Consider the following 27,858-nt stretch of genomic DNA (forward strand, 5'->3'; position numbering starts at 1 on the left):
TTACAGGAAGATGAGAAGGAAAACAAAAATCTTGTCAGGTCAGAGTTTAGATTTTATCAGATGTTGCAATTTTCACATTGGGTAATAATGCTCCACTGTCGTGACATGGGTTGAAATATACAGGCACAGCTCATTGGTAAACTCCTGCTTTTCCATGGAGCCCTGTGTCTAAAGTTTGGGACATAAATTACATACTGTCAAACTATGCAAATCACACAGGTCCATCTACAATTGGGTCCATGAAATAATATACACACATTTTAAAGATGTTCTTTGGCTTTAGCCAGAAGAGAAGAGAGAAACACACATCACAAACAGATATTTTTCTCTCTTTTACTCTTTTTCTTTAGCTACATCACTACAATCTCACCATTTAGTACACATGCAGAGCACTGGTCATAACTTTAAAACAACAAAGTGCCACTTCAGTTATGAAGATAGATTTGAGAGTTTAGGGCTATTTCTATGGAACAAAAGAAGGCTGAGAGGAGATGTGATCAAGGCATTCAGAATCTTGTGAGGCCTGAACTGAACAAATACAGAGAAACTATTCACACTCATGAAGAGACCAGACACACAAGGACACAATGTTAAGGTAACTGGCAGCAGGGACAAAGGTGACAGGAGGAAAAATATTCATGCGTCTAGTGATTAAGTTCTGAAATTGCTAGAATATGTTTTCCTTCAAGCCTGAAGTAGTCCATATAGATTAGAATATCTACATTTCGGTTCAAATTAGAAGACTTGTGTTGAATGAATAATATGAATTTTATTGCATTATTGTAACTATTTATTTGATTTGATTGATTATTGCCACATCTACCTCAGTACAGTGAAAAGCTCTGTTTTGTATGCAGTAGAGGCAGATCATAATATACAAAGACACCAAGATCATAGGGTGATCAAACAGTGTGAGGAATACAAATTTACAGTTATTTACAGGCTATGTGAATTTGACCTACTTTCTTATAGAGAATATAGGAGCACATTACCTCAGGTCTGTCCCATACTTTACCCTGACCAGATTCCCATATTATTATCACAGTGAATGGTGTACTCTGTATTCAATCAACTATTAACCCTTGTAGACCCATATACAATGGAACGCATTGCCTTAGAATGTGTAGAAAGAGGTTCAGATAAGGCAGTCAAAAGGCAATTGGACCGCTGTCTGAAAGAATGTTCAGGGCTTTGTAGAGAAGGCAGGGTTTGGCACACAAAGTGAATTATGAATTTGGAGAGCATTCCCCTGTGCAGAAGTGATGGACTGAATGGCAATTTTCTTTTATTCATTCACAGAATGGGGGGCATCGCTGGCCAGGCCAGCATTTATTGCCCATCCCTAATTGCCCAGAGGGCAGTTAAGAGTCAATCACATTGCTGTGGGTCTAGAATCACATGTAGTCCAGATCAGATAAGATTGGCAGATTCTCTTCCCTAAAGGGAATTAGAGAAACAGACGGGCTTTTATGACAATCAACACTGGTTACATGGCCATCACTTTATTCCAGGTTTTTACTGAAATCAAATTTCCCAGCATGGCGGGATTTGAACCCATATCTGGCCAAGTGATATTACCACTATGAAACCATCTTTTCCTGCATTGTAACCTTCTGTGATTTCAGGAACTGAAGAGGTAAAACAAGGGTAAGTTGCCTTAGTCTTAGAGGACCACAGTGCTGTTCTCAGACAGCGAGTGACTGGTGGTGAGGTTACCCTGACAGTCACTATTCCTCAGGCGAGGGGAGAGGTTGAGAAGATGGGACCTTCGTGGTGACCTCAGCTGGTGTAGGAATTGAACCTGTGCTGTTGGCTTCACTCTGAAGATGTAGAAATTACACTCTCCATGGCAAGGATTCAGTCACTAGCTGGAAGTGTCCCTTTCAAACGCTAATAAAAGTGGTGAAAGTAGACTTTTACAATCTGTCTCCTTCTCTGGAAGACCTTTTCACTTCCCTATTTTTCAAGGTTTTTATGAAAAAGCCTTAAAAGAATGACTGACATTTACATAGCGCCTTTCAGATCCTCAGGATCTCAGAGAGTGGCAGTAAATTTTCACACAGCAATATTCCACAAACATCACTTTGCTAAATGACTGTTTAAAGTTAATAGAGTCTGCCTCCATCACCCTCGCAGGCAGCATATTCCATATATAGGATTCCTACAGTGTGAAAGCAGGCCATTCAGCCCAAAGTGTCCACACAGACCCTTCGGACAGTATCACACCAGACCCAACCCTATCTCTGTAACCTGGCATTTCCCATGGCCAATCCACCTAGCCTGCACGTCTTTGGACTGTGGAAAGAAATCAGAGCATCTGAAGGAACATTTTGCGGACATGGGGAGAATGTGCAAACTCCACACAGTTACATGAGGCTGGGATCAAACATGGGTCCCTGGTGCTGTGAGGCATCAGTGCTAATCACTGAGCAACCGTGCCGCCCTATCCACCACCTCTGGGTGAAAACAAAATTTCCTCAGATCCCCTCTAAACCATTTACTCTTCACTTTAAACATATGCCATCAAGTATTAGACACATTTGCCATGGGGAAAAGATTCTCACAATCTACCCTGTCTATGCCTCGCATAATGTCTTTTGGTGAAGGAAAACATGTCAGTCAAAGTGTAAGGAGCTCCTCTTCAAAAGATGCCATAGAAACGTTTACATCCACCTGACACAGAGTCGTGAAAGATGAAATCTTTGACAGTGCAGTACTCTCTCAGGGCTGCACTGAAAAGCCTGACTTTCTTTAAAATCACCCAGAATTTTTACGCAGTAGTTCAAATGTATGGAAATTTATAAGCCTTCTGCAGGCAATCTCCTGATACATGCGGGTAAAGACCAAATCAGTTCTGTGATCAGAAGCAACACTAAACAACAACCCCTCCAAAATATGCCAATCTTTTCAAAACCAGAACTAGTTAAATAGCGTATGACTTGAGTTGAACCAATCTATAATCGAAGTGCTGGTGTTGGACTGGGGTGGACAAAGTTAAAAAAAATCACACAACACCAGGTTTTAGTCTTCCAAATAATACTGTTGGACTATAAACTGGTGTTATGTGATTTTTAAACTTTATCCAATCTACATTGTGCAGTTCCATTCAACTTTATTGGGAACTTTAGTGTGAAGATGAATCTCAATCAAAGTTCTGCAATTAAATGTCTATACCATGCAATGTTTTTTTATGAGCAACTTCCCTGTATATGAGTTCACCACAGCCTCTCACATCTTCTAATATCTGGTTCTAATTACCATGCTGCAATTTAACCACAAACAGTATCACATCTCTAACGAGAATACTGTACTATACAGGCGACAGGAGTTAAAGAACAGTGGTGGGAGTGGGGTAAGGGGCAAGTAGTGGCTTGATACCCTAACTGGTCTTCCTGAACTTTCTCTAACTGGTCCAATTTTACATCAGTGAACAGATATGTAAATGTCTTTCTGCCATAAAGTTTCTAGTTCAGTCTGTTCATCCAAGTGTTGCTACTGCATTTTCTTTCTGTGGCCTTGCTTGACTCAATCATGTGACAGACAGCAACGTTACACAAATGGAATGCAAATGCTGGTAACAGCAGAATGGTTTGTGGCATTTTGGAACGTTAGATGACTGAAGCGACCCAACACCACTCACATGACTAAGCAAATAATGGCTTCACAAATAGTCAATTACTCATTAGGAAATTACTCTTGGAATTTCCAAGGCTTTCTCTGATAACAGGTTTAGAGATCAAGAACATCACTAACTAGAGAAGGGGTCCCTAGAACTAGCAACACGCAGAGAAGTCATTTGCCTCCTGGGATCAAACTTCACTTCCACAGCCCAGAGAAATGCATCATTTCCTGCCAAACTTCCAGTGAAAGAAGTCCCAAAAAAATTCCAGCCGATAGCATTCCCCAATCATTTCCTTTCACCGTTTAAATAAAAATCTCTATCAAATCTCTACTTAGACTCCTCTGCTCCAGCAAAAATAGTCCGAGCAGCTAGTGCTAACAGTAAATTACCGCTGGAATCTGTACTGACAGCAACAAAATGCTGGCGACCTGTGGGTCAGGCAGCACCCATGGAGAGAGAGCCAGCTAATGTTTCAAATTTAAACTCGAAACATTAGCTTGCTCTCTCTCCATGGATGTGATGTTAGCTTGCTCTCTCTCCATCTGACCCATTGCGATCTCCAGCATTTTTTGTTTTCATTACTCTGGCGTTCATCCCCTGGCATAGTTTAAGTCTTTCAATCCATTCCATTCCTGAAACTGCTTTTCCACTGACCCCAGATTTATTGCACTGCACTTGACCTTCATGTTACAGATGTAATGGAAATGCAGTTCAAGATGATTTGTGGTTAGAAGTGCATTGATGAATATTGCTTGCGAATGTACAATCTGCTGAAGTGGTATAGTTAACAGTCCCTCTCTTCCATCCCACTGTGTAACGGGTCGCCAGAGGCCATTCTTCTCTGTAATGGATGATACAGTAAAAGCAAGATGGGCCATTTGAAGGAACTTCATTTTAATACAGAAATATGGATATACACTGAGATCTAAAGGTGGCTTTCATTGATTGTCTGTTCTATTGCTTTTGCAATTGATCCCCAATCTTTGGATAGAGTGGATATTGTCAAACAATATTACTACCCTGTGGTGAGAATGACCATATTCCAATGACCACATCTTAACCCAGAGTGGGAAACTGTGCAGGTATCCTTTGGGAAACAATGACAATTGTTTTTAGCCCTATATCTAAAAGTGGCAGAGATATCTCTTGTGTTAATTACGCCACATGGAAATACTTTCCTCCGGAAACCGATACTAATCTATAAATCTTCAATATTCCTTCTGAACAGAACAAAATAAACAGCATCTTCCCCTAAGAAAAGTTCACTCTGTGGACCACCACCTGCCCCTGTTGATTCTCTCACCAATTACGGACAACTAATGAAGGTCCTACCTTCTTAACCCTGCCCCTTGACTGAGGTGTGGTGACCCTCAGGCATGGTGAGTCTACTCACAAACCTCCCACACTAACTCAGCCTCGACCAACCTCATTCGCATAAGCAAAACTGAGCCTTCAAAGATATAAAAAAGTCTTGCATTTGTAGAGTGCCTCCAACAAGTATCCTCTGAACATTCTAAAATGCATTCTAGCCACCAGCCTGATGATCTGTTTTCTTTTTCCATGATCTGATTGAGGGATAATTAATGGCCAAGGCACTAATGGCAACTTTGCTCTTCCTTGAAGCAGTGCTCAGGAATCTTCTACATTCACTTGACAAGGCAGGTGGGCCTTTGGTCTAACATCACATCCAGAAGGCAACACCTCCAACAGAGCAGCATGCCCTCTGTACTGCACTATGGATTCAGCCTTGATCCCTCCAATCCTGGGACAGGATTTGAACCACAGCTTTCTGAGCTAAGGGAGAGGGCTCTATTGACTAAGCCCCAGCTAGCTAATACACAGGGGCCAGATTAAGGCTTGTTCTGCGCAGTCCTGAAACAGTATGCATTTGGGTTCTTTGAAAATATTTCCAGGGATAAGGCACATCAGGTAAGAGGAAAGATTTGAGTGGTCGGGACTGTGGAAGATTATGTAGGAATGGAGGCTTTCAAAATTATGAGGGGTTTGAATAACATAGATAGAAACTGTTCATGACTGTAAAAGAATCAAGAAACAGAGTGCACATAGAGTCATAAAATAGAATCACTGAATCCCTAAATGCAGAAACAGACCCTTCAGACCATTAAGTCTGTAACCATCCCATGCTTGGAGCCCGTATAGGGTGTTTTCCCATGGCTAACCCACCTAATCTGCACACTACAGGGCAATTTGGTTGGCGTGGTCAATCTACCTAACCAGCATATCTTTGGATAGTTCTGCACAGCTTAAAAAGAGCGGTGCAAAAGAAGTAAATGTATATAGTGAGAAAATTTTTTTTTTTTTTACATAGCGATGGTTTGGGTGTGGAATTCACTCCCTGAAATTTTGATGGAGGCACAATTGAGACATCGAAAAGGGCACTAGATGATTATTTATGTAGAAACAATGCACAGGGTTATGGGGAAAGGGTGGGGGATTGGCGCTAAGTAAAAAAGACTAGACAGCTGAAAGGATGTGTGTGTGTGTGTGTGTGTGTGTGTTAGTTAGTAAGTGACAGACATGCGTGTGTGAGTAAGTGACAGACATGCGTGTGCACGTGTCGTACGTGACAGAAGGGAGCACAATTTTGATTTCCCAATCTTGTTTGAGAAGATATATTACTTAACGCTGATAAGAAAGCGCCGGACTGGAAGCAGAGGGAAGGAAATGGGATTGGGGACCTTAATCTTCACTGCTTTAGGTATCAGCAAATATTATGGAAACATGTTTATTTACAGCAGAGGAAAGGCTATTGTCTCTTTGCTGGCTCCTTTGCTCCAAAGCTATCCTCATTGACCAATGCCTATGGTCTAGCATTTCATTCTTCAAACTTTTATCCAACTTGTCCCAAACCGATGCATTCATCTCAGCTTGACTACTTTCTGCAGTACAGCAGACCGTCCGAAAGCAATCACCGTGTGCAGAAAATTCTTCCAAAAACTCTCCATATTCTGTCAGCAATCATTTTAAATTGATGACCCTCTTAACACTGTCACACTAACTAAAGGAAATCTCCTTTATCTCCTCTTCAGGCTATCAAACCTTTCTGTAACATTAATAACTGGCTTGTGTAGCCACAAGCCTTGTAGCATGAGGGTTCCAATTCTGAACATTGGAGAAGTGACTCTCCTCTCTGCTGATAGTTTGTGGCCTGCATTGGTTCCCCCCGTTGTTTATTAGTTTTCTGAAAGCTCTTTCATTGACACCACTGCACATGACACTCCTCTGTCAGTACATTTCTCATGAAAGCAAATCATTTCATCCTTTCTTCACAGTTTCTCGCACGTGGCTGCAGATGTCACTGTTAAATCATTATGTACCTCAAGCATCTTAATATCCAGACCAGTCTCATTTTGCTACAACAGTCAATATCAATCTAAATTTAGTTTACTTACTGCAATACTAGTACTCCCAGAATCTTTAATCTAATTTCTTACTGAAAAAGGGCTTATGCCCAAAACGTCGACTCTCCTGCACCTTGGATGCTGCGCTTTTCCAGCAACACATTTTTCAGCTCTTAATGAAAACTGCCCATCCACAGCATGACCTTAGTGAATGATTTTGAAAAGAACTTTGACTAAGATAAGGGAAAGTAAGAGAATCCATTATTAAGAAGGTAAAAATGGGATTTTAAAAAAATTACAATGCAATCAGGCAGAATGAAGAACGCTTTGGATAGAAGACATTGTGTTTAACTCATCTATTTAATCTTTTTGACAATGTAACATTTACAGTAGATAGAGGGGAACTGGTAGGTGTAGGTACTCAGGTTTTCAAAATACATTTGATAATGTGCCACATCTAAAGGTTTGCTGTATAGGGATAGAGTGCATGGTACAGGGAGTATTATATTAGTTGGGATAAGTGGTTCATTTTGAGGTTGAGAAGCAGGAGCAAGTAGAGTGCCACAGGGAACAGTGCTGCGCTGCTGACTATTTTCACAATTCATGGCAATGACATGGATGAAGGACCAAAATGTATGACAGCTACATTTGCTAATGATGTCAAGATGGGTAAGAAAGTAAATTGTCAAGAGGAGTAAGAAAGTCTACAAAGGAATATGAACAAGTTGATTGAGATAGATTTGTAGTATCTAAATCCAAATTTGTCCATTTTAGCAGGAAGAATAGAAATGGGTGGCATGGTGACTCAGTGGTTAGCACTGCTGCCTCACAGCGCCAGGGACTCGGGTTCGATGGGTGACTGCCTGTGTGGAGTATGCACATTCTCCCCGTGTCTGCGTGGGTTTCCTCCAGGTGCTCCGGTTTCCTCCCACAATCCAAAAGATATGCATGTGAGTTGAATTAGCCATGCTAAATTGCCACGTCAGGGGTAAATATTGGGTAGGGGAATGGGTGGGTTACTCTTCAGAGGGTCGGTGTGGACTTGGTGGGCTGAAGGGCCTGTTTCCATACTGTAGGGCATTTAATTTAATCTAATCAAAAGCAATTAAAATGGAGAAATCAATATTAAGAGGCATTTGGGTGTCCTAGTGAATGAATCACATACAGTTAGTGTGGAGATACAACAAGTTATTAGGAAGGCAATGAAATGGTGGGGGGGGGGGGTGGGGGGGGGTTGGGATTGTGATTGTTGTAAGGGAAAAGGAATGTGAACGTAGGGAAGATTTACTGGTGAGACCACATCTGGATTGCAGTGTACAGTTTGGTCACCTTATTTGCAAAAAATAATAAATACTTTTGAAGCAGAGGAAGTTTGCTAGAGTCAGCCCTTGGGTGAAGGGTTATCTTACAAACAATGGTTAAAGTGGTTAGGCCTAAATCCACTTGAGTTTAAGACTGAAGAGCTTGAAGGTGTCTGACAGGGTAGGTACCAGGAAGATGTTTCCTCTTTTGGAAGAGGTTAAAATTAAGGAATGTAAATTAAGAAGAAGTAGAGATCTACCCTTTAATTTTGATCAAATTCCCTACAATTTGGAAACAGACCCTTCAGCCCAACAAGTCCACCCCGACCCTCCAAACAGTAACCCACCCATTCCCCTATACTTACCCCTGACTAATGCACCTCACACTATGAGTAATTTAGCATGGCCAATTCAGCTGACCTGCCCATCTTTGGACTGTGGGAGGAAACCAGAGCAAAACCAGGGAGAACGTGCAAACTCCACACAGACAGACAGTCACCTGAGACATGAATTGAACCTGGGTTCCTGGTGCTGTGAGACAGCAGTGCTTATCACTGAGCCACTCAGTCAACGTGCTGCTGCATCTTAAGCAAAGATACAGAGATTTTCTTTCTCCCAGAGAATCATTACAGTGTGAAATTCTTTTCCCCAGATAATACACATAAAAACTTAGAAAATAGGAACAGATGTAGGCCTTTGAGTCTTCTCTGCCATTCGATTTGATCACGATTGATCATCCTACTCAGGACCCTGTTCCCATTTCTTCCTATACTCTTTGATCCCTTTAACCCTGAGAACTAAACCTAACTCCTTCTGGAAAGCACTTGATAAATCGGTCTCACCCACTTTCCGTGGTAGTGAATGTCACAGGTTCATCACTCTCCAGGTGAAGAAATTCTTTCTCATCTCAGTCCTATACGGTTTACGCTGTATCCCTGTATCCTTAGACTGAGCCCTGGTTCTTGAACTCTGATAACGGAGGCTGGGTTTTTAAATTTCGTCAAGGCTGAACTTGGCAGATATTTGATAGCAGAGAGTGGTAAGGACTCTGAGGTGGTGGCAGGAGATTGTAGTGGTGATCAACTAGATCAGCCATGATCTTACTAAAGGCTGCAACAGGCTCAAAGGGCTAAATGGCCTACTCCTGGCTCCTGTGTTCCATATTCCTGTGGCATTCTCTGTAGTGATGGGTTCAAAATTACACAATACTCAATCTATAGTTTAACTAATATTATGTATAAAATTATTTTTGTATTTATAGTCCTACACTGTCTGTCCTATTTATAAAATCCAAATTATGTAAGACTTCTTATGGCATTACTTGCATTGAAACATTTTGTGCATTTTAGTCTCTGTTTGCCCAGACTCTTTACTGCCTTCTCATTGACATAAACTCCCATTTTAACCCAAAACACAAGACCAGGCTTAGTTGAATCAAATGGCCACAATCAAGTTGTATTTCTCAGGCATGGCATACGTGCAGGATACTGAAATTTCTGGATTGTGAGAGGATCCATCTAAGGTGGGCATGCAGGACTGCAAATGTGGCTGCATGTGACAGACCTTGAAGCATGCATCGCAAATTTAATATCTTATTTGTTGGTCACCCGTGAAGTTTGGAGTTAAGACAGTGAGTAGATATCAAGAGAAGTAGAGACGGAGAGATCAGAATTTCATAAGTAGATTGTCTGGTCATTTCTTGTTTTTGCTGTTTATGGGAGCTTGCTGTGTGCATATTGCTGTGTCATTTTGCTTGTTACAGTAGTTCAAAATTACTACAATGATAGAAACATACTTTGTTGAATCCTGAATCTATGAGAACTGTGAGAATGAAGTGTAGTTCTTTTCTTCTTTGCTGCTTTCTTTGCATTTTAATCTTTCATTGGATAAGGGTCTCCTTATATTGACCACACTTCATATTGACAGTACGGTGACTCAGTGGCTAGCCCCGCTGCCTCACAGCACCAGGGACCCAGGTTCGATTCCTGCTTTGGACGACTCTGTGAGGCGTTTGCACATGTGTGGGTTTCCTCTGGATGCTCTGGTTTCCTCCCACAATCCAAAGATATGCAGAGCAGGTGAATTGGTCATGCTAAATTGCCCATAGTGTTAGGTGCATTAGTCAGGGGTAAATATAGGATAGGGGAATGGGTCTGGGTGGGTTACTTGCCGGAGAGTCGGTGTGGACTTGTTGGGCCGAATGGCCTGTTTCCATACTGTGGTGAGTCTAATCTAAAATGAGAGACTGACTCCGCAAATTTGTCATCATGTAGTTATACCTCCCTGCAGTATGGCATTAAAGATTATATATGGTGATGATTGGGAAGGGGGTGGGGGTGAGTATATTTGATGATCATCTCCAATTTATATCAATTGTGTCTTTACTTAATAACTGAGTGCTGATTCGTGCACTTTGTGTCACACACACACACACACACCATGGGTGCTGGGGAAAAAATAAGCACTACCGCAGTTAGGTGTAAGAGATAAAAAAAAGAAAAAAAATAACTGAGTGATCTGTTTGCCCACTGTACAGTATTCTAAATCTTCTAGATTCTGTAAGGAAATAAGAATGGGAAATCTTGCAGGAGATGTGCACGGAGGAAAATTTTTGATGCATGAAGATAGACTGAAATTTAGAGACCAAGCAATATTGCTCTACAAGATACATAATTATGGAAGGATGGCCATTATTCCTTAAAACATTGCCAATAAATGGGAACAATAGGAATTATTAGCAGGAAATGGTCAAGGTCCACATCATTTATCGTCCACTATCTTAGTAGTCTCAAGATACAACAATAATGCCGATTATGGTGATTCATCTTTTCCAGTGAGTCTACAACTGACTGAGAAGCTGAGGGGAGAAAAACCTGGTGACGAAGAGCTTTGGAAAGCACTGATCCAAAATCACTTCTTCACAAATGTGCCACATTTAACATAAATATCTAAAAGACTGAAGTAAAAGTTTCAAAATATTTGTTTGCTTGACAAAAGAAAACATCGAAATCATCATACTGCCAGCACTGCAGAAGTAAAATCCTAGACTTCACAAACATCTTATAGAGAGATTACATACAAACCCACCTTCTCCACATTGCCAGCAGGAGGGAAATGGGCACTAATTTACAGCTAACAGCAAATGAGGAATTAGAAGCAATCATAATGTTATTGTGCAAGGAACAAGAGACTGACAATACTCAATGCTATGTTGTAATGGACTGACAGAAAACCAAATCCATTAGAAATAGAATTCAAAAGCAATTCAAATAAAACTAAATTTTATTGTGGATGTCATTGAGGAGCACAAAGCCAGAGGTCTTTTGGCACCAGTGGGGCTGTATTCTGTCTTAGTTACATTAGCAATGTAAGAAGAGTAAGTCCCCTTGTTATGTAAATTATACTTTGACATTTTAACATTGAATGGAAAGTTTGGACACTTCAAATTCAATTTTGGTAAAGCCTAAATAATACTCACCATCTTATTGTCAGCCAAGCACAATCTAACAGTACTTCATCCAAGTCACTGTTAGATGAGGGATTTGCAAAATTTTGCTTAGTTATAGAATCATGGAGATGTACAGCATGAAAAAGACCCTCCGGTCCAACTTGTCCATGCCAAACAGATATCCCAACCCAATCTAGTCCCACCTGCCAGCACCTGGTCCATATCCCTCCAAATGTATGATATATTCATATATCCGTCCAGATGCCTTTTAAATGTTGCAATTTTATCAGTCTCCACTATTTCCTCTGGCAGCTCATTCCATACATCTATTGTGTGAACATGTTGCCCCTTAGATCTCTTTTATATCTTTCTCCTCTCACCCTAAACCTATGCCCTCTCGTTCTGGACTCCCCCATCCCAGGGGAAAAAAAAACTTTTGTCTATTTATCCTATCCATGCCCCTCATGATTTTATAAACCGCTATAAGGTCACCCCTCAGTCTCCAATGCTCCAGGGAAAACAGCCCTAGCCTATTCAATCTCTCCCTATAGCTCATATCCTCCAGCCCTGGCAACATCCTTGTAAATCTTTTCTGAACCCTTTCAAGTTTCACAATATCTTTCCGATAGGAAGGAGACTAGAATTGCATGCAATATTCCAACAGTGGCCTAACCAGTGTCCTGTATAGCCACAACATGACTTTCCAACTCCGGTACTCAATACTCTGACCAATAAAGGAAAGCATACCAAACTTCACTATCCTATCTACCTGCGACTCCACTTTCAAGGAGCTATGAACCTGCACACCAAGGTCTCTTTGTTCAGCAACACTGTCTAGGATCTTACCATTAAGTGTATAAGTCCTGCTAAGATTTGCTTTCCCAAAATGCAGCACCTCACATTTATCTAATTTAAACTCCATCTGCCACTTATCAGCCCATGGGCCCATCTGATCAAGAACCCATTCTAGTCTGAGGAAAGCTTCTTCGCTGTCCACTTCACATCCAATTTTGGTGTAATCTGCAAACTTACTAACTATACCTCTTATGCTCACATCCAAATAATTTCTTTAAACAATGGACCCAGTACCGATCCTTGTGGCACTCCACTGGTCAATTTTAGGAATTGTTTCATAAATATAAAAGTTAATAACTAACCATTCAAAATTAACAATAATGAATTAAGGTGAAATAATGAATGAATTCTCTCAATATTACTTCCAATCTGATAAGCACAATTGTTACACTGAGGGGAGATGGAGACGGGAAGGAGAATGACAAATGTAGTTCAGCTACCAAATGTGCAGAGAATAACTTTTTCACACAGAGGGTGGTGTGTGGATGGAATGCACTGCCAGAGGAAGTGGTACAATTGCATCATTTGAAAGGGTACATGAATAGAAAGGGTTTAGAGAGATATGGGTGAAGTGCTGGCAAATGGGACTGGATTAGATTGTGGTATGTGGACGAGTTGGACCAAAGGGTCTGTTTCCGTGCTGTACATCTCTATGACTCTCTGATTCTATAACTACAGAGCACCATGTAATGTAGTACAGAATACACTGATTTGGGAACAGTGAGAAATTATGTTCGACAGTAACATTAATCTTATTGAATCCGATGCCTCTGATCCCCATCTCCACAACCATTCATACCCTACTACCAACCACTCTGATCTTTTGACTCCAAAGATTTGTGCATTCAATCTTAATTTTTCCTCATTAATTATGGCTTCCTGAATCCTATGCTTTGTCATTCCCTGATAAAACTCTCCATCTATTATGTAAACAATTGCAAAATATGAACATATGAACATAATTAAGTTTTGTTACATTGTTGGTGAGACCACATCTACTGTTCCATATACAGTTTTGGACTTTGTATTTAAAAAGAGATGTAAATGAATTAAAGGCATTTTAAAGAAGGCTTGCTCAACTCTTAGCTGGATTTGAAGGCAGAGGGTTACCGTACAAATAAATATTGGACAGCTGGGTCTGTATCAATTGGAGTTTAAAAGAATGAGAAAGGATTTTATTGAAACTTATCACAGCCTGAGGAGTTGACAGGGTGGATGCTGAGAAGATGTTTCCCCTTGTGGAGAGAATAGAATAATTTAAAATGTGTGATCTCCAATTTAAAATTTCTTCCCAGGCAAACAGAGTGAAAGGCTGTTGGTTGCGAGTGCGAGGAGTTGAGAAAGGAGAGAGGATATAGTGACAGGAAGGAGGAGTGGGATTGTAAATGGTCGTGATTTTATAAAGACAATAAGTTGGGAGCTATGGAATGACAACATTAACAATGGAATTGTTTGGGAATAATTTATTTTTAAAAATTAGAAAGTGTCTTATTTTCCTCTTGCCATTCATGGAAGGGGGGATATTTTGCTGGTAGATAGTTTTATAAATATCAAGTACTCTTCAGCACCCTGGCAGAATGTGGAGCACAAAGTCGGATATACTTGTTGCTTCATTGGGAACACCAAGCAACCTCCTGACAGCTATACTCAGCTAAACTCATCTGTCCCAGCCTTGTTCTCTGAATTCAAAGCACGTGGATTCATATTCTGTTGTTGAACATCAGTACATAATCTGAAGTTAGTATTTAAGTACTGACAGAGCGGTCCTCTGCTTTGGATGCAGTACTGGAGCAGGGCATCCTGGGTGTCTAATAGGTAGATGTAAAAAGTTCCACGTCATCATTTGATGTAACTGAGGCTCTCTTTTTGTGACCCGGGTAAACCTGCATCTCTCAAATCACATGGGTAGATTAAGATTAATTATCCCACAGTTTCCTGGGGTTATTAGATTACTTACAGTGTGGAAACAGGCCCTTCAGCCCAACAAGTCCACACCGACCTGCCAAAGCATAACGCACCCAGACCCATTCTCCTTCATTTACCCCTTCACCTAACACTACGGGCAATTTAGCATGGCTAATTCACTTAACCTGCACATTTTTTTTTGGATTGTGGGAGGAAACCGGAGGAAACCCACGCAGACACGGGGAGAATGTGCAAACTCCACACAGAGAGTCGCCTGAGGTGGGAATTGAACCCAGGTCTCTGGCGCTGTGAAGCAGCAGTACTAACCACTGTGCCACCGTGCTGCCCATATGTTGGTCTATAAGATAACAGTGACTACACTGCAACAGTAATTAATTCTCTGAGGAATATTGTGGAATGCCTTGAGGATGTGAAGGTGTGCTACAAAAATGTAAGTCCTTTTATTCTCAGAAATGATAATGATCACTGGGATAAAGCATTGCAGAATAGTATGCTTCTTATAAGGGATTAATTGCAACATAACTCAACAATTGTGTCATCAGCAATTATGCAATATAGCAGAAGGTTTAGTTGGAACAGTGACATTATTGTAATATGTTGAATCCCAGCTGTTGTTATATTTTCCTTTGGTGAGCTGTGACAACACAAAGACCACAGAACATTAATTACTCTGGATGGACAGTGGGCTACTGGTGGATTGTGATTTCTCATGTAAATTATTCCATATCAATGCACGGATTCATGTCTATTGAAACATTTCAACAACGCTGCTTTAAGGCTGCTCTTCCTCTAATCTGTTATCTTTCCTTGTTTACTTTGTTAGAGGAACTGCAAAGGACAGAGAATCTTTAAGATCCTGAAATAGTTTGACAATGGTTTTGACCATAAAGAAGATATTTCCAATTGTTGGGGAGACCAAAACTAAAGGTTGTGAATAACATTAACACATTTAGGGTGAAGTTAGACAAGTAAATGAGGGAAAGTAAAACAGAAGAATACTCAAATAGGCTTGGATGAAGAGGGGCAGTAGAAAGCTCATGTATAACATGAACAATTGGTTTGAAACAGTTGGTTTGTTTTACATTTTATGCATCTCTATAAAAGCAAGAATTCAGGACAAGTCAAATTAATTATTTTTATTGCAATTAGTACCTTAAAAATCTCTTTTTATACATGCATAGCAGGATGATACTTATGATTGTGATCAGATATTGTCAGGTGTTAAATGGTTTTCACTTGCTCAATGAGGAAGAAAATTACTGTTTATAATGTAACACTTTTGGACAATCAACTTTGATTACAAACCACACCCACACCAATTATAGCATGGCTGGATGAGTGAAAAAGCTTTTATCTCTGAAACACATTTTAACGGTAACCTCAACAGGGGATCCAATATCACCTAAATTAATGCTTTAACCTCCAGCATGGCTATCCCTGAGCCTGACTGACAACCTATGCCAATCTGTTGGCAGTGTTCTGCCCCTTTCTAGAAATTTGTGGAGATAGATTAGATTAGAATCCCTACAGTGTGGAAACAGGCCCTTCGGCCCAACAGGTCCACACCAACCCTCCGAAGAGCAACTTACCCAGACCCATTCCCCTACATTTATCCCTGACTAATGCACTTAACACTATGGGCAATTTAACATGGCCAATTCTCCTAACCTGCACATCTTTGGACTGTGGGAGGAAACCAGAACACCCAGAGGAAACCCACACAGACGTGGGGAGAATGTGCGCTGGGTCCCTGGCGCTATGAGGCAGCAGTGCTAACCACTGAGCCAGTGTGCCACCCCAAACACCAGCAATCCGGTAAGCTGGGGACACATACTCCTGCATTAAAGTAACGGGCTGCTTCAGTCTTATTATTACGTGAAGCATGAAATTTGGACTTTAGATTTTACAATTCATGAAGAAAAACCTTAAACTTCAGACTTTGAAAAAAAAAACACACTGCAATTTTGGGCTGTGCTAAAGCAGGTATCTTTGTCATACTAATAATACCTTCATAGAATTGCTACAGTGCGTAAGGAGGCCATTTGGCCCATTGAGTCCACACTGTCCCTCTGAAAAGTATCCCACCCAGACTCTCCATCCCTGTGCTCCCCATGACTAATCCACCTAACCTGCATAGCCCTAGAGACTATGGATAATTTAGTGTGGCCAAGCCAATTAACCTGCATGCCTTTGGATTGTGGGAGGAAACAAGGGCACCCGGAGGAAACCCGCACAGACAGGGTAAAAATGTGCAAACTCCATACAGAGAGTCAGCCAAGGCTTGAATGGAACCAAGTTCCTGGTTTTGTGATGCAGCTAACCACTGAGCCACCCAGTTTAACACAACAATATTGCACAGAAGCTACGAAATATTTCAGACTGAGGATACAGGTCACATCCTTCTTTGGTTATTTATCGCTAGGTTGCCAAAGGTTCAGGCATGATCTTTTTTCTCTCTCTTTTTCTTGCGCTGACTCCCACTGCTGTATGTCACCTCTGCTCCTTCCTGATAGGCCACTCTCAAATGAAAACCAAGGAAGCCACTGCCAACAGAAGACGTGGTTCGGAGGGGCAGTACACCCCAACTTGTTCCTCAGGCCTGGGACAGTGTTTGTGCACACTAGGATAGATTTTTACCTTCACTGTCTGGGACTGAAAATTCCATAGAATGTAAAGTATAGAAGCAGATTATTTGAGCCAGCTAATACATGGTAATCTTCATTCTCTTCTGAAACCTTCTCCATCTGCTCTTCAGCTAATCCAGTCCCCACCACCATTAAACCCTGCTCCCTCATGTCTTTAACTACCTTCCCTTAAAATGGAAAACATCATTACCTTAACTGAGAAATGCTTACAAAAAAAATGTTCAGATGTGTGCGTACTTTTTGGGGCCATTGTAATGTCTTGAACCCATATTCTAAATGTGACATCTCAGAAATGACCTTTCTCTGAGGTTGAGGTTGAGATGTTTATTTGTGTTTTAGGAAGTTTTCACAATTGTCTGGCCACACTAAAGCTATAATTTAAGCTGACCATTCAAATGTGTAACATACTGACCACTGCTATTCTTCCTCACTGAGCAAATAGAAAGCAAATACAATTTCAAATCCTATACTGAATGTGAATTATGAGTGACACCCATGTGTCTTCCCCTCTGTATGGCTTCTACACTGTGTGTTACAGTAAAGAAATTTGATTCCTGACATAGTTCTTGAATTTCTATGTTTGCAGAATGTAAAGTTCAGTACCAAAACAACTCATTCAATCCAGTTAGAGCATGGCAGTTTTATTGCTCCACATGAGCATTCACTGATTCATTTCTTGCAAACCTGTCAATCATTCTCTATTCACTTCTCCTTCATATGTTTTTCTCACTTTCCTGTAAATGTTCAATGTTCTTCACCTCAATTACTCCTTGCAGCAGCGAGGTGCACATTTTAACCACTTTCTGGCTAAAGAAAGTTTCCTGATTTCCTTCTTGGACTTATTATTAACTGTTTTATAGTTACGACTCAGTTTTGGTTCACCCATACATTGTACACCTACTCTATCAAATTATTTCATAGTTTTACATATATTTAGTCAGTCTCCAATTAATCCTTGCCTTTCTTCGGAGGAGAACCACAGCTAGCTTTTCTTGATAGTTAATCTGTCAGAAGAAACTGCACAGTTGATACTGTTGTAGTGCCCCTATCTCTGAGTCAGAAGGCCTGAGTTCAAGTCCTACCTACTCCAGAGGAACATCATTGAAGAAGAGCCATACCAAACTCAAAACATTAACTCTGTTTCTCTCTCCACAGGTACTGCCAGATCTGCTGAGTTTGTCAGAACAAAAACCGCCCACCTCCAGGCTGAATAATATTGTTGATGGTTTCCTCTAAAGACCATAAGAAATAGCAATAGCAGTAGGCCATTCGGCCTCTCCAGCCTGATCTGCCATTCAATAGGATCATGACCAATTTGACAATCATTATGTCCACTTTCCTTAAGCACTCTGGGCCATTCTGTACCATTCAAGGCGCTAGGTAAGTGCAAGCAGTTGTTGTAGGGATCTACGAGCTTATTAACAAAGGAAATATTCCATCATATTCAGACAGTGATCAGTCACAGAGTCATACAGCAAGGATACAGAGCCTTTGATTCAACCAGTCCATGCCAAGTATAATTCCAAACTAACCTAATCCCACCTGCCTGTGCTTGGCCCATATCCCTCCAAATCTTTCCTATTCATGTACATATCCAAATGTCTCATGACTTGCCCTGGCAGTTCTCCAGCCTAACCTGTCGTTTTCCTATTCCAGGATACAGGATACATTGAAGCCCTAAACAACTCTCAGCAGAGGATTTCAAATTTCCAGTTATAGACTGGAGAGCTAAAAGGCCTTCCTGAATGAAGAGAGGAAACAAATGCTTTAAACCTGAGGTTAGGTAAACACTGGAATCTGACAGCTCCAACTCTATTAATGAGCTCCTGCCAAATGTCTTCAGGGACAATCCCTAAGCAAGTGCAACACAATCTAAAAAAAAATCAAACAACGATGTATTTAAGGGCACCCAATTATATTTTTTTAATTCTCACGTGGGATGCTGGGCATCATCAACAAGGTCAATATTTGAGATTTAAGATTTAACTTCTGTGACTGAGAATCACATTTAGTCCAGGGTAGGTAAGGATAGCAGAATAGCTTTCCTAAAGGACATTAGTAAACCAGATGAGTTTTTAACAATGGTGCTTATAACTGAACTGACTTTTAATTCCATTTTGTTTTCCCAAAAATTGAATTTAACTTCACCATTTTCCAAGATGGATTTAAACCCATACCTCCGAGAGTTATCCTGTCTCTCCTCACCGACAGATATTACTACTACAACACCATCTCCCCTTAGCGCCTGCAAGAAGAAAGGAATGGGAGGAAATGTTGATAGAGTGAGGTAGAGTAAGGTGGGAAGAGATTTGTGTGGTATATAAGGACTATGGGGCAAGGCAGGAGAATGGGGTTGAGAAATGTATCAGCTATGATTGAATGGCAGAATGTCCTAAATCTGCTCCTATATCCTAGGAGAAAATGAGGACTGCAGAGCCTTTGATTCAACCAGTCCATGCCAAGTATAATTCCAAACTAACCTAATCCCACCTGCCTGTGGAGATCAGAGCTGAAAATGTGTTGCTGGAAAAGCACAGCAGGTCAGGCAGCATCCAAGGAGCAGGAGAATCGGATGTTTTGGGCATGAGCCCCCTTCTTCATTCCTGAAGAAGAGCTCATGCCCGAAACATCGAATCTCCTGCTCCTTGGATGCTGCCTGACCTGCTGTGCTTTTCCAGCAACACATTTTCAGCTCTGCTCCTATATCCTACATGGTCACATACATGAATCAGTTGAGCTGAAAGACTCTTAAATTCCAAATTGCAACATCATTCAGAGCTTATGCTGATTATTAAGCAAAAATACAACAACAAATTTCACACCCATAGCCAGAATAATGTAGAGTTGAAGGAGATCACTCAGTACATCCTATCTGCGTTGGTTTATTTGATAAAAACTATTGGATTAGTCTCATTCCTCTTGCACTTGGCTCACAGCCCAGAAGATCATTCCTTTCCAAGTAAGAGAAGAGTCTGGGGCCTCCTTCTCTACAACAGCAATCTCTGGGGAGGACAATAGAACAGTGGCTTTTAACATTGTGAAAGGGTTCAATTGGATGGGCCCAAAAATGTTTCTGCTGGCAGGCATGCCAAAAGTCAGGGGTGAAAAATTAAAGATGGCCATACTAAACCCAAAAGGGAATTTAGGCAAAACCTCTTTACCCGGAGATGTGACCTTGCAGACACAGAGAGAAACTGTGGTGAATAGAAGCAAAAGTGCCTTGAAGGGGAAGCTGAATGAATACATAAGGGAGAAGTAGATTACAACACGTGCAGGTAGAATTAGAAGGAGTGGAGCTTAAAGGACAGCACAAATCACATCAGCTGAATGGGCTGTGCCTCTGCTGTAAATTCAATGTTAAAATCCAGCTGGCTTTAAATATTTAATGGCGGACCTACTTCAGGCCAAACAATTCAGCTTATAATGACCCACGTTATCTGTATCGCTTAGAAATTTCTCCTCATCCCCAAACGTTCTTTTTGCTTTGGATGAGAGAGGAAGAGTCGAAAAGTGTTGTGATGGAAAGTACAGCCGGTCAGGCAGCATTCCAGGAGCTGGAGAATCAACGTTTCGAGCATAAGCCCTTCATCAGTGCCACACTTTTTGACTGATCTCTAGCATCTGCAGTCCTCACTTTCCCCATGGCAGAAAGTGAAAGAGGGGGAAAGCAAATAGGTCTGGCATTATATATTTAAAGCCAGCTGGATTTTAACATTGAATTTACAGCAGAGGGACAGCCCATTCAGCTGATGTGATTTGTGCTGTTCCTTAAGCTCCATACCTTCTCATTCTACCTGCACGTGTTGTAATCTACTTCTCTCTTATGTATTCATTCAGCTTCCCCTTCAAGGCACTTTTGCTTCTATTCACCACAGCTTCTCTCTGTGACTGCAAGCTCACATCTCCGGGTAAAGAGGTCCTGCCTAAACAAAGTCAGAAAAAGCTGGGAGAAACTCAGCAGGTCTGGCATCATATGTGGAGAGACAAACGGAGTTAATATTTCAGCTCGATAACTTTCCACCAGAAATGAGGAATGATCATTAACTCATGTCTGTCCCTCCTCAGACGCTGCCTGAATATTTCCAGCACTTTCTGCTTTGATTTCTAATACATTTACTTGAAAAATGGATGACTGGACACATCAATGTATTTATATTATATCTGAAGGATACAATGCAAACTGGATTTCCCTATCGGGCCATATTATGGAGATTAAGGCAGCAAGACCTAAATGAAGGTTGTCAGATGTAGAATGCTCACCAGTTGTGTTACATTAATGGGTTAACATACATGAATCTGAAAGACAGAACCTGAGTGGGTAATATGGTACATTAGCAGTGTCCCTACCTTTGGGCTAGGAGGTCCTGGGTCGAGTAGCATGCGCACATGTTAGGACAAGTTTTTGTTTTAATTTGCTTTTGAAAATACAGTTTGCACTATATTTCTGCACTTCATCCCTGACAGCACTCCCATGTCATTTCTGAGAAGCCACTCTCTTCTGGATGCTTTCCTGCTGCCCCACATCCCAGGGGGATCAAGAAGGGAGAGTGTAATTCCCAGCAGGGAAGGGAAGTGGGATAAATTCAAGCGCAAACTGATCTCCTCCCCACCATCACCACCCCGCCTCCCCAAGACTGGGCGCTGCAGACCGAACTTCGTTACTTATTAACAGCGAGGCCACGCGTTCCTGATCCACACTCTCTCTCCTGACCTGAGGCATAGCAACTCAAAGAAGCAAGGGGTAATGAGTACCTGGACACACACACACAGAAAAAAAGACAGATCTCCAACTGACTTAAAAGCTGAACTTATGTAAAAACACACACATCACGAGAGAACCCAATAGCGACACTCGCGAGAGAAAGTGAAAGCAGAATTAAAAGATGGGGCCGAACAAATAGATCAGTAATCAAAGAGTTTCCCCCCTAACCCCCCGCGTTCAGGTGAACCCAGCCCCAACGCCATGCATCCGCTGCCAAATTATTATTTCTTATTTTTGCATTGCACTTCAGAGCAAAGTTCCCCTTGTACAACCCCCCCCCCGCAGAGCCGAGTGAAAGAGCTCATTACCTGGAGTTTGCAGAGGGAAGCTAATTTCTTCATAGGGAGTAGATGTTTGGGTGTTAACTCCTGGTCTTTAAAGGTCTTGATCTTGAGGAGCAGCTCACATCGCTGGGAGGCTGCTGCTAACACATATCCCGATCGAGCGCTCGGACATACACACACACACACTGACACAGACAAGACCGCGAGTGAAGTGTGCTAACCCACCCCCTCACATGTGATTTCCCAGCACAGTCGTGTAGTTTGTTCGCGTTGGCTCGGTAACCGGTGTCTGTGCCTGAGCTGGGGTGGGGTGGAAATGATTTTACTTCGCACCATCCCCAAAGTTGATCCTGGGCGAAGGACAGCCCCCACTATCCAGTCCAATACAGAGTCTCCAATGCTACCCAGGGCACTCCGCTGCTCAGTAACTTCCCCACATTTAAGCTCCAGTAGACGTCCCTAATTCAGAACGGTCCTTAAGATAATGTGCTTGTCTAGTAAAGGTCACACCACACTGTTCAATGCAATGTTCAATAGAGGATTCAGTCTAACTGCAGTGCAAGGTTATTCCAGTGCATGCTGCGTATCAACACAATGTTTAATTTACTCTCCAATCCAGTGTCTAGTGGAATGTTCAATCGTTCCAGTTCCTGTTGAGTGATCAGTACAATCTCAATACATCCAGTGTTAACCCATTCAGATGTCAGTAGAAAACCGAGGAACAGGAAGAGGGCGCTTAATACTTAGAGAGATTGACCTGCCATTAAACTCCACATATTTTCCTCTACCTCATATCCCATTGTACCATCAGTGAACAAAATCTAGCAATCTTAGATTTAAAACTAACAGGTGACCCAGTATTAATTGCCTTTTGCAGTTAGAAAGCTCCAAAAATCCCATCCCTTTGTATGACAGGTATAGACAAGATAGATTGAGGGAATCCTCAGAAGAGTATAAAGGCGATAGGAGTATTCTTAAGAGAGAAATCAGGAGGGCAAAAAGGGGACATGAGATAGCTTTGGCAAATAGAGTTAAGGAGAATCCGAAAGGTTTTTACAAATACATTAAGGAAAGGGTAACTAAGGAGAGAATAGGGCCCCTCAAAGATCAGCAGGTCAGGCAGCATCCAAGGAGCAGGAGAATCGACGTTTCAGGCATGAGTCCTTCTTCAGGAATGAGGAAAGTGTGCCCAGCAGGATAAGATAAAAGGTAGGGAGGAGGGATTTGGGGGAGGGGCGTTGGAATGCGATGGGAGGTTAAAGTGAGGGTGATAGGCAGGAGTGGGGGTGGGGGCGGAGAGGTCAGGAAGAAGATTGCAGGTTAGGAAGGTGGTGCTGAGTTCGAAGGTTGGGACTGAGACAAGGTGGGGGGAGGGGAAATGAGGAAACTGGAGAAGTCTGAGCTCATCCCTTGTGGTTGGAGGGTTCCTAGGCAGAAGATGAGGCACTCTTCCTCCAGCCGTCATGTTGCTATGGTCTGGCGATGGAGGAGTCCAAGGACCTGCATGTCCTTGGTGGAGTGGGGGAGGGAGTTGAAGTGTTGAGCCACGGGGTGGTTGGGTTGATTGGTCCGGGTGTCCCAGAGGTGTTTCAGAGAATACCTCTGGGACACCCAGAACAACCAACCCAACCACCCCATGGCTCAACACTTCAACTCCCCCTCCCACTCCACCAAGGACATGCAGGTCCTTAGACTCCTCCATCGCCAGATCATAGCAACACGACGGCTGGAGGAAGAGTGCCTCATCTTCCGCCTAGGAACCCTCCAACCACAGGGATGAACTCAGATTTGTCCAGTTTCCTTATTTCCCCTCTCCCCACCTTGTTTCAGTCCCAACCCTCGAACTCAGCACCATCTTCCTAACCTGCAATTTTCTTCCTGACCTCTCCACCCCCACCCCCACTTCGGCCTATCACTCACTCCTTAACCTCCTTCCACCTATCGCATTTCCAACGCCCCTCCCCCAAGTCCCTCCTCCCTACCTTTTATATTAGCCCGCTTGGCACATTTTCCTCATTCCTGAAGAAAGGCTCATGCCTGAAACATCGATTCTCCTGCTCCTTGAATACAGCCTGACCTGCTGCGCTTTTCCAGCAACACATTTTCAGCACTGATCTCCAACATCTGCAGTCCTCACTTTCCCCTCAAAGATCAGCAAGGCGGCCTTTGTGTGGAGATGCAGGAGATGGAGGAGATACTAAACAAGTATTTTGCATCAGTAATTATTGTGGAAAAGGACATGGAAGATATATAATGTAGTGAAATGGATGGCGACATCTTGTAAAAAGTCCATTTTACAGAGGAGGAAGTGCTCGATGTCTTGAAATGCATAAACGTGAGTAAATCCCCAGGACCTGGTCAGGTGTACCCTAGAACTCTGTGGGAAGCTAGGAAAGTGATTGGTGGGCCTCTTACTGAGATATTTGTATCATCAATAGTCACAGGTGAGGTGCTGGAAGACTGGAGGTTGGCTAACGTGGTGCTATTATTTAAAAAAGGTGGGAAGGATAAACCAGTGAGCCTGGCGTCGATGGTGGGCAAGTTGTTGGAGGGAATCCTGAGGGACAGGATGTACGTGTATTTGGAAAGGCAAGGACTGATTAGGATAGTCAACATGGCTTTGTGCGTGGGAAATCATGTCTCACAAACTTGATTGAGTTTTTTGAAGAAGTGACAAAGAGGATTGATGAGGGCAGAACGGTGGATGTGATTTATACTGACCAGGGTAATGCTGAGGTTGGCGAGTGTGCGATGCTTACAATGCCATGTCAGGGTTGCTTAGCAGTGATCTATATGGACTTCAGTAAGGCATTTGACAAGGTTCCCCATGGGAGACTAGTTAGCAAGGTTAGATCTCATGGGATACAGGGAGAACTAGCCATTTGGATACAGAACTGGCTCAAAGGTAGAAGACAGCAGGTAGTGGATGGAGGGTTGTTTTTCAGACTGGAGGCCTGTGACCAGTGGAGTGCCACAAGGATTGGTGCTGGGTCCTCTACTTTTCATCATTCCTACAAATGATTTGGATCTGATCATAAGAGGTATAGTTAGCAAGTTTGCAGATGACTCCAAAATTGGAGGTGTAGTGGACAGCGAAGTGGATTATCTCAGATTACCACGGGATCTTGATCAGTTGGGCCAATGGGCTGAGAAGTGGCAGGTGGAGTTTAGAATAATGTGAGGTGCTGCATTTTGGGAAAGCAAATCAGAGCAGAACTTATATACTTAATGATGAGGTCCTAGGGAGTGTGCTGAACAAAGACACCTTGGAGTGCAGGTTCATAGCTCCTTTAACATGGAGTCGCAGGTAAATAGGATAGTCAAGAAGACATTTAGTATGCCTTCCTTTATTGGTCGGAGTACTGAGTGCAGGAGTTGCGAGGTCATGTTGAGGCTGTACAGGACATTGGTTAGGCCACTGTTGGAATATTGCGTGCAATTCTGGTCTCGTTCCCATCGGAAAGATGTTGTGAAACTTGAAAGGGTTCAGAAAGGCTTTACAATGATGTTGTCATTGGAGGATTTGAGCTATAGAGAGAGGCTGAATAGGCTGGGGCTGTTTTCCCTGGAGCGTCGAAGGCTGAGGGCTGACTTTATAGAGGTTTATAAAATCATGAGGGATATGGATAGGGTAAATAGGCAAAGTCTTTATCCTGGGGTGGGGGTGTTTAGAACTAGAGGGCACAGGTTTAGGGTGAGAGGAGAAAGATACAAAAGAGATCTAAGGGGCAACTTTTTCATGCAGAGGGTGGGATGTGAATGGAATGACCTGCCAGAGGAAGTGGTGGATGCTAGTACAATTGCAACATTTAAAAGGCATCTGGATGGGTATATGAATAAGAAGGGTTTGGATATGGGCCAGGTGTTGGCAGGTGGGACTAGATTGGGTTGGGATATCTGGTCGACATGGACGAGTTGGACTGAAGGGTCTGTTTCTGTGCTGTACATCTCTATGACTCTAAGGCTCTATAACTGAACAATCGTCTGTTTCAGGTTTGGCGGTTATTTAAAAGTGTGAATTGGAGGCGGAGGGAAGGTCTTGGCGAGGTGTTCATCCTCATCGATGATGTGTTGGAGGCTGTGCAATCTCTCCGCTCCTGGGAAGGGTTGGACAGTGAAGGGTACCCTAACAGTTGCATCCCATGTCTGTCTCCTAAGGAAGTCATTATAGTTTCTCGCTGTGGCACATTGGAACTGGCAATCGATGAGTTCAGCGTCATACCCTATTCTTATGAGGGTATCTTTCAGCATCTTCAGGTGTCTGTCGCGACCACCAACCTTAAACAGATCATTGTTCGCCACAAACTGCCCAACCTTCAGGACAACATCGACCACAACACCATACAACCCTGCCATGGCAACCACTGCAAGACATGTCAGAGTGTCGACATGGATGCCACCATTACACCTGGGGACACCACTCATCATGCACACGGCAGGTACTCATGTGACTAGGCCACCGTTGTCTATTTCATATGCCGCATGGTACATTGGCAAGACCAAGCACACACTACGACAATGGATGAATGAATACCACGCAACAATCACCAGACAGGGATGTTCGCTCCCAGTCAGAGAACACTTCAGCAATCAGGGACATCGGCTTCAGATCTTTGAGTGACCATCCTCCAAGGCAGACTTCAGGACAGGCAACAATGCAAAGTGACCAAGCATAGGCTGAAAGCCAAGTTCTGCACCCATGGGAATGGCCTCAACTGGGACCTTAGGTTCATGTCACACTTTAGGTGCCCCACAACACTATGCATTCTCCCTCTCTCTCTCTCTCTCAAACACACACACACACACACACACACACGCACACACACGCACGCACACACACACACACACACACACACACACACACACTCTCTGACATACTCACACACTCACGCAGACCCTGTCTCATATACACACTCTCTCTTATACACACACATACAACCCCTACACTCACACCCATGTAAACACCCTCTCACAGGCTCATGCTCCATCACACTCACATACACACACTCTACCCAGCATGCAAACACGCAAACACACACTCTCTCACGTGCATTCACACTCTCTCTCATGCACGCACAAACACATATAAGTCCCTGGGGTGAATTTGCATTTGCAGATACACTATTTGGCTCAAATAGTGCACAATCTACAGGCAGTCAATCCATGTAATATTTTATAAACTCTTACTTCGGAAATAGAACTAGTCTAACTCAAGATTGGGATACAGACAGATTCTAATCTCACACCTTTCTGAATTGTCTGGGCTGAGATGTCACCTTCTTTGATAAAACCTTAAATTATCTCAAGAATGTGACTTAAAAGAAGTTCTGGGATTTAGTATTAATGAATGGAGCCTGCAACCCATTCTAAAAGATGAAAAACTTATCAGCAATCTAGGTTTGTTCAATATACCATTTCATTTGCATGACACTGTGATGTTTTGCTATAAATTCTGTGCCTTATGATCCTGCTCCACAGCTACCTGATGAAGGAGCAGCACTCTGAAAGTTAGTACTTCCAAATAAACCTGTTGGACTATAACGTGGTGTTGTGTGATTTTTAACTAAGTGGTTTGGAGTTAATACCCTGTCATTTTCACTTTCTTTCTCATCATAAGTGTGTGATAGCTTTGTTTTTAAAAGGGCATATACAG

The 27,858-nt window shown here is 42.3% G+C and overlaps 1 protein-coding gene across 1 annotated transcript in view; it reads right to left on the minus strand.

The window, feature by feature from the left end:
• The window catches only part of LOC132828334 (uncharacterized), a 66,086-nt gene extending 43,302 nt beyond the window's left edge, over positions 1-22,784 (minus strand). The window contains exon 1 of the mRNA XM_060845354.1: positions 22,230-22,784. Within this exon, the coding sequence (XP_060701337.1) occupies positions 22,230-22,262 (33 nt within the window). The 5' untranslated portion in view covers positions 22,263-22,784. The remainder of the gene's footprint in view (positions 1-22,229) is intronic.
• Positions 22,785-27,858: the final 5,074 nt, after the last annotated feature.

The sequence above is a fragment of the Hemiscyllium ocellatum genome, chromosome 26 (assembly GCF_020745735.1).
Source record: "Hemiscyllium ocellatum isolate sHemOce1 chromosome 26, sHemOce1.pat.X.cur, whole genome shotgun sequence".
NCBI classification, from domain to species: Eukaryota; Metazoa; Chordata; class Chondrichthyes; order Orectolobiformes; family Hemiscylliidae; genus Hemiscyllium; species Hemiscyllium ocellatum.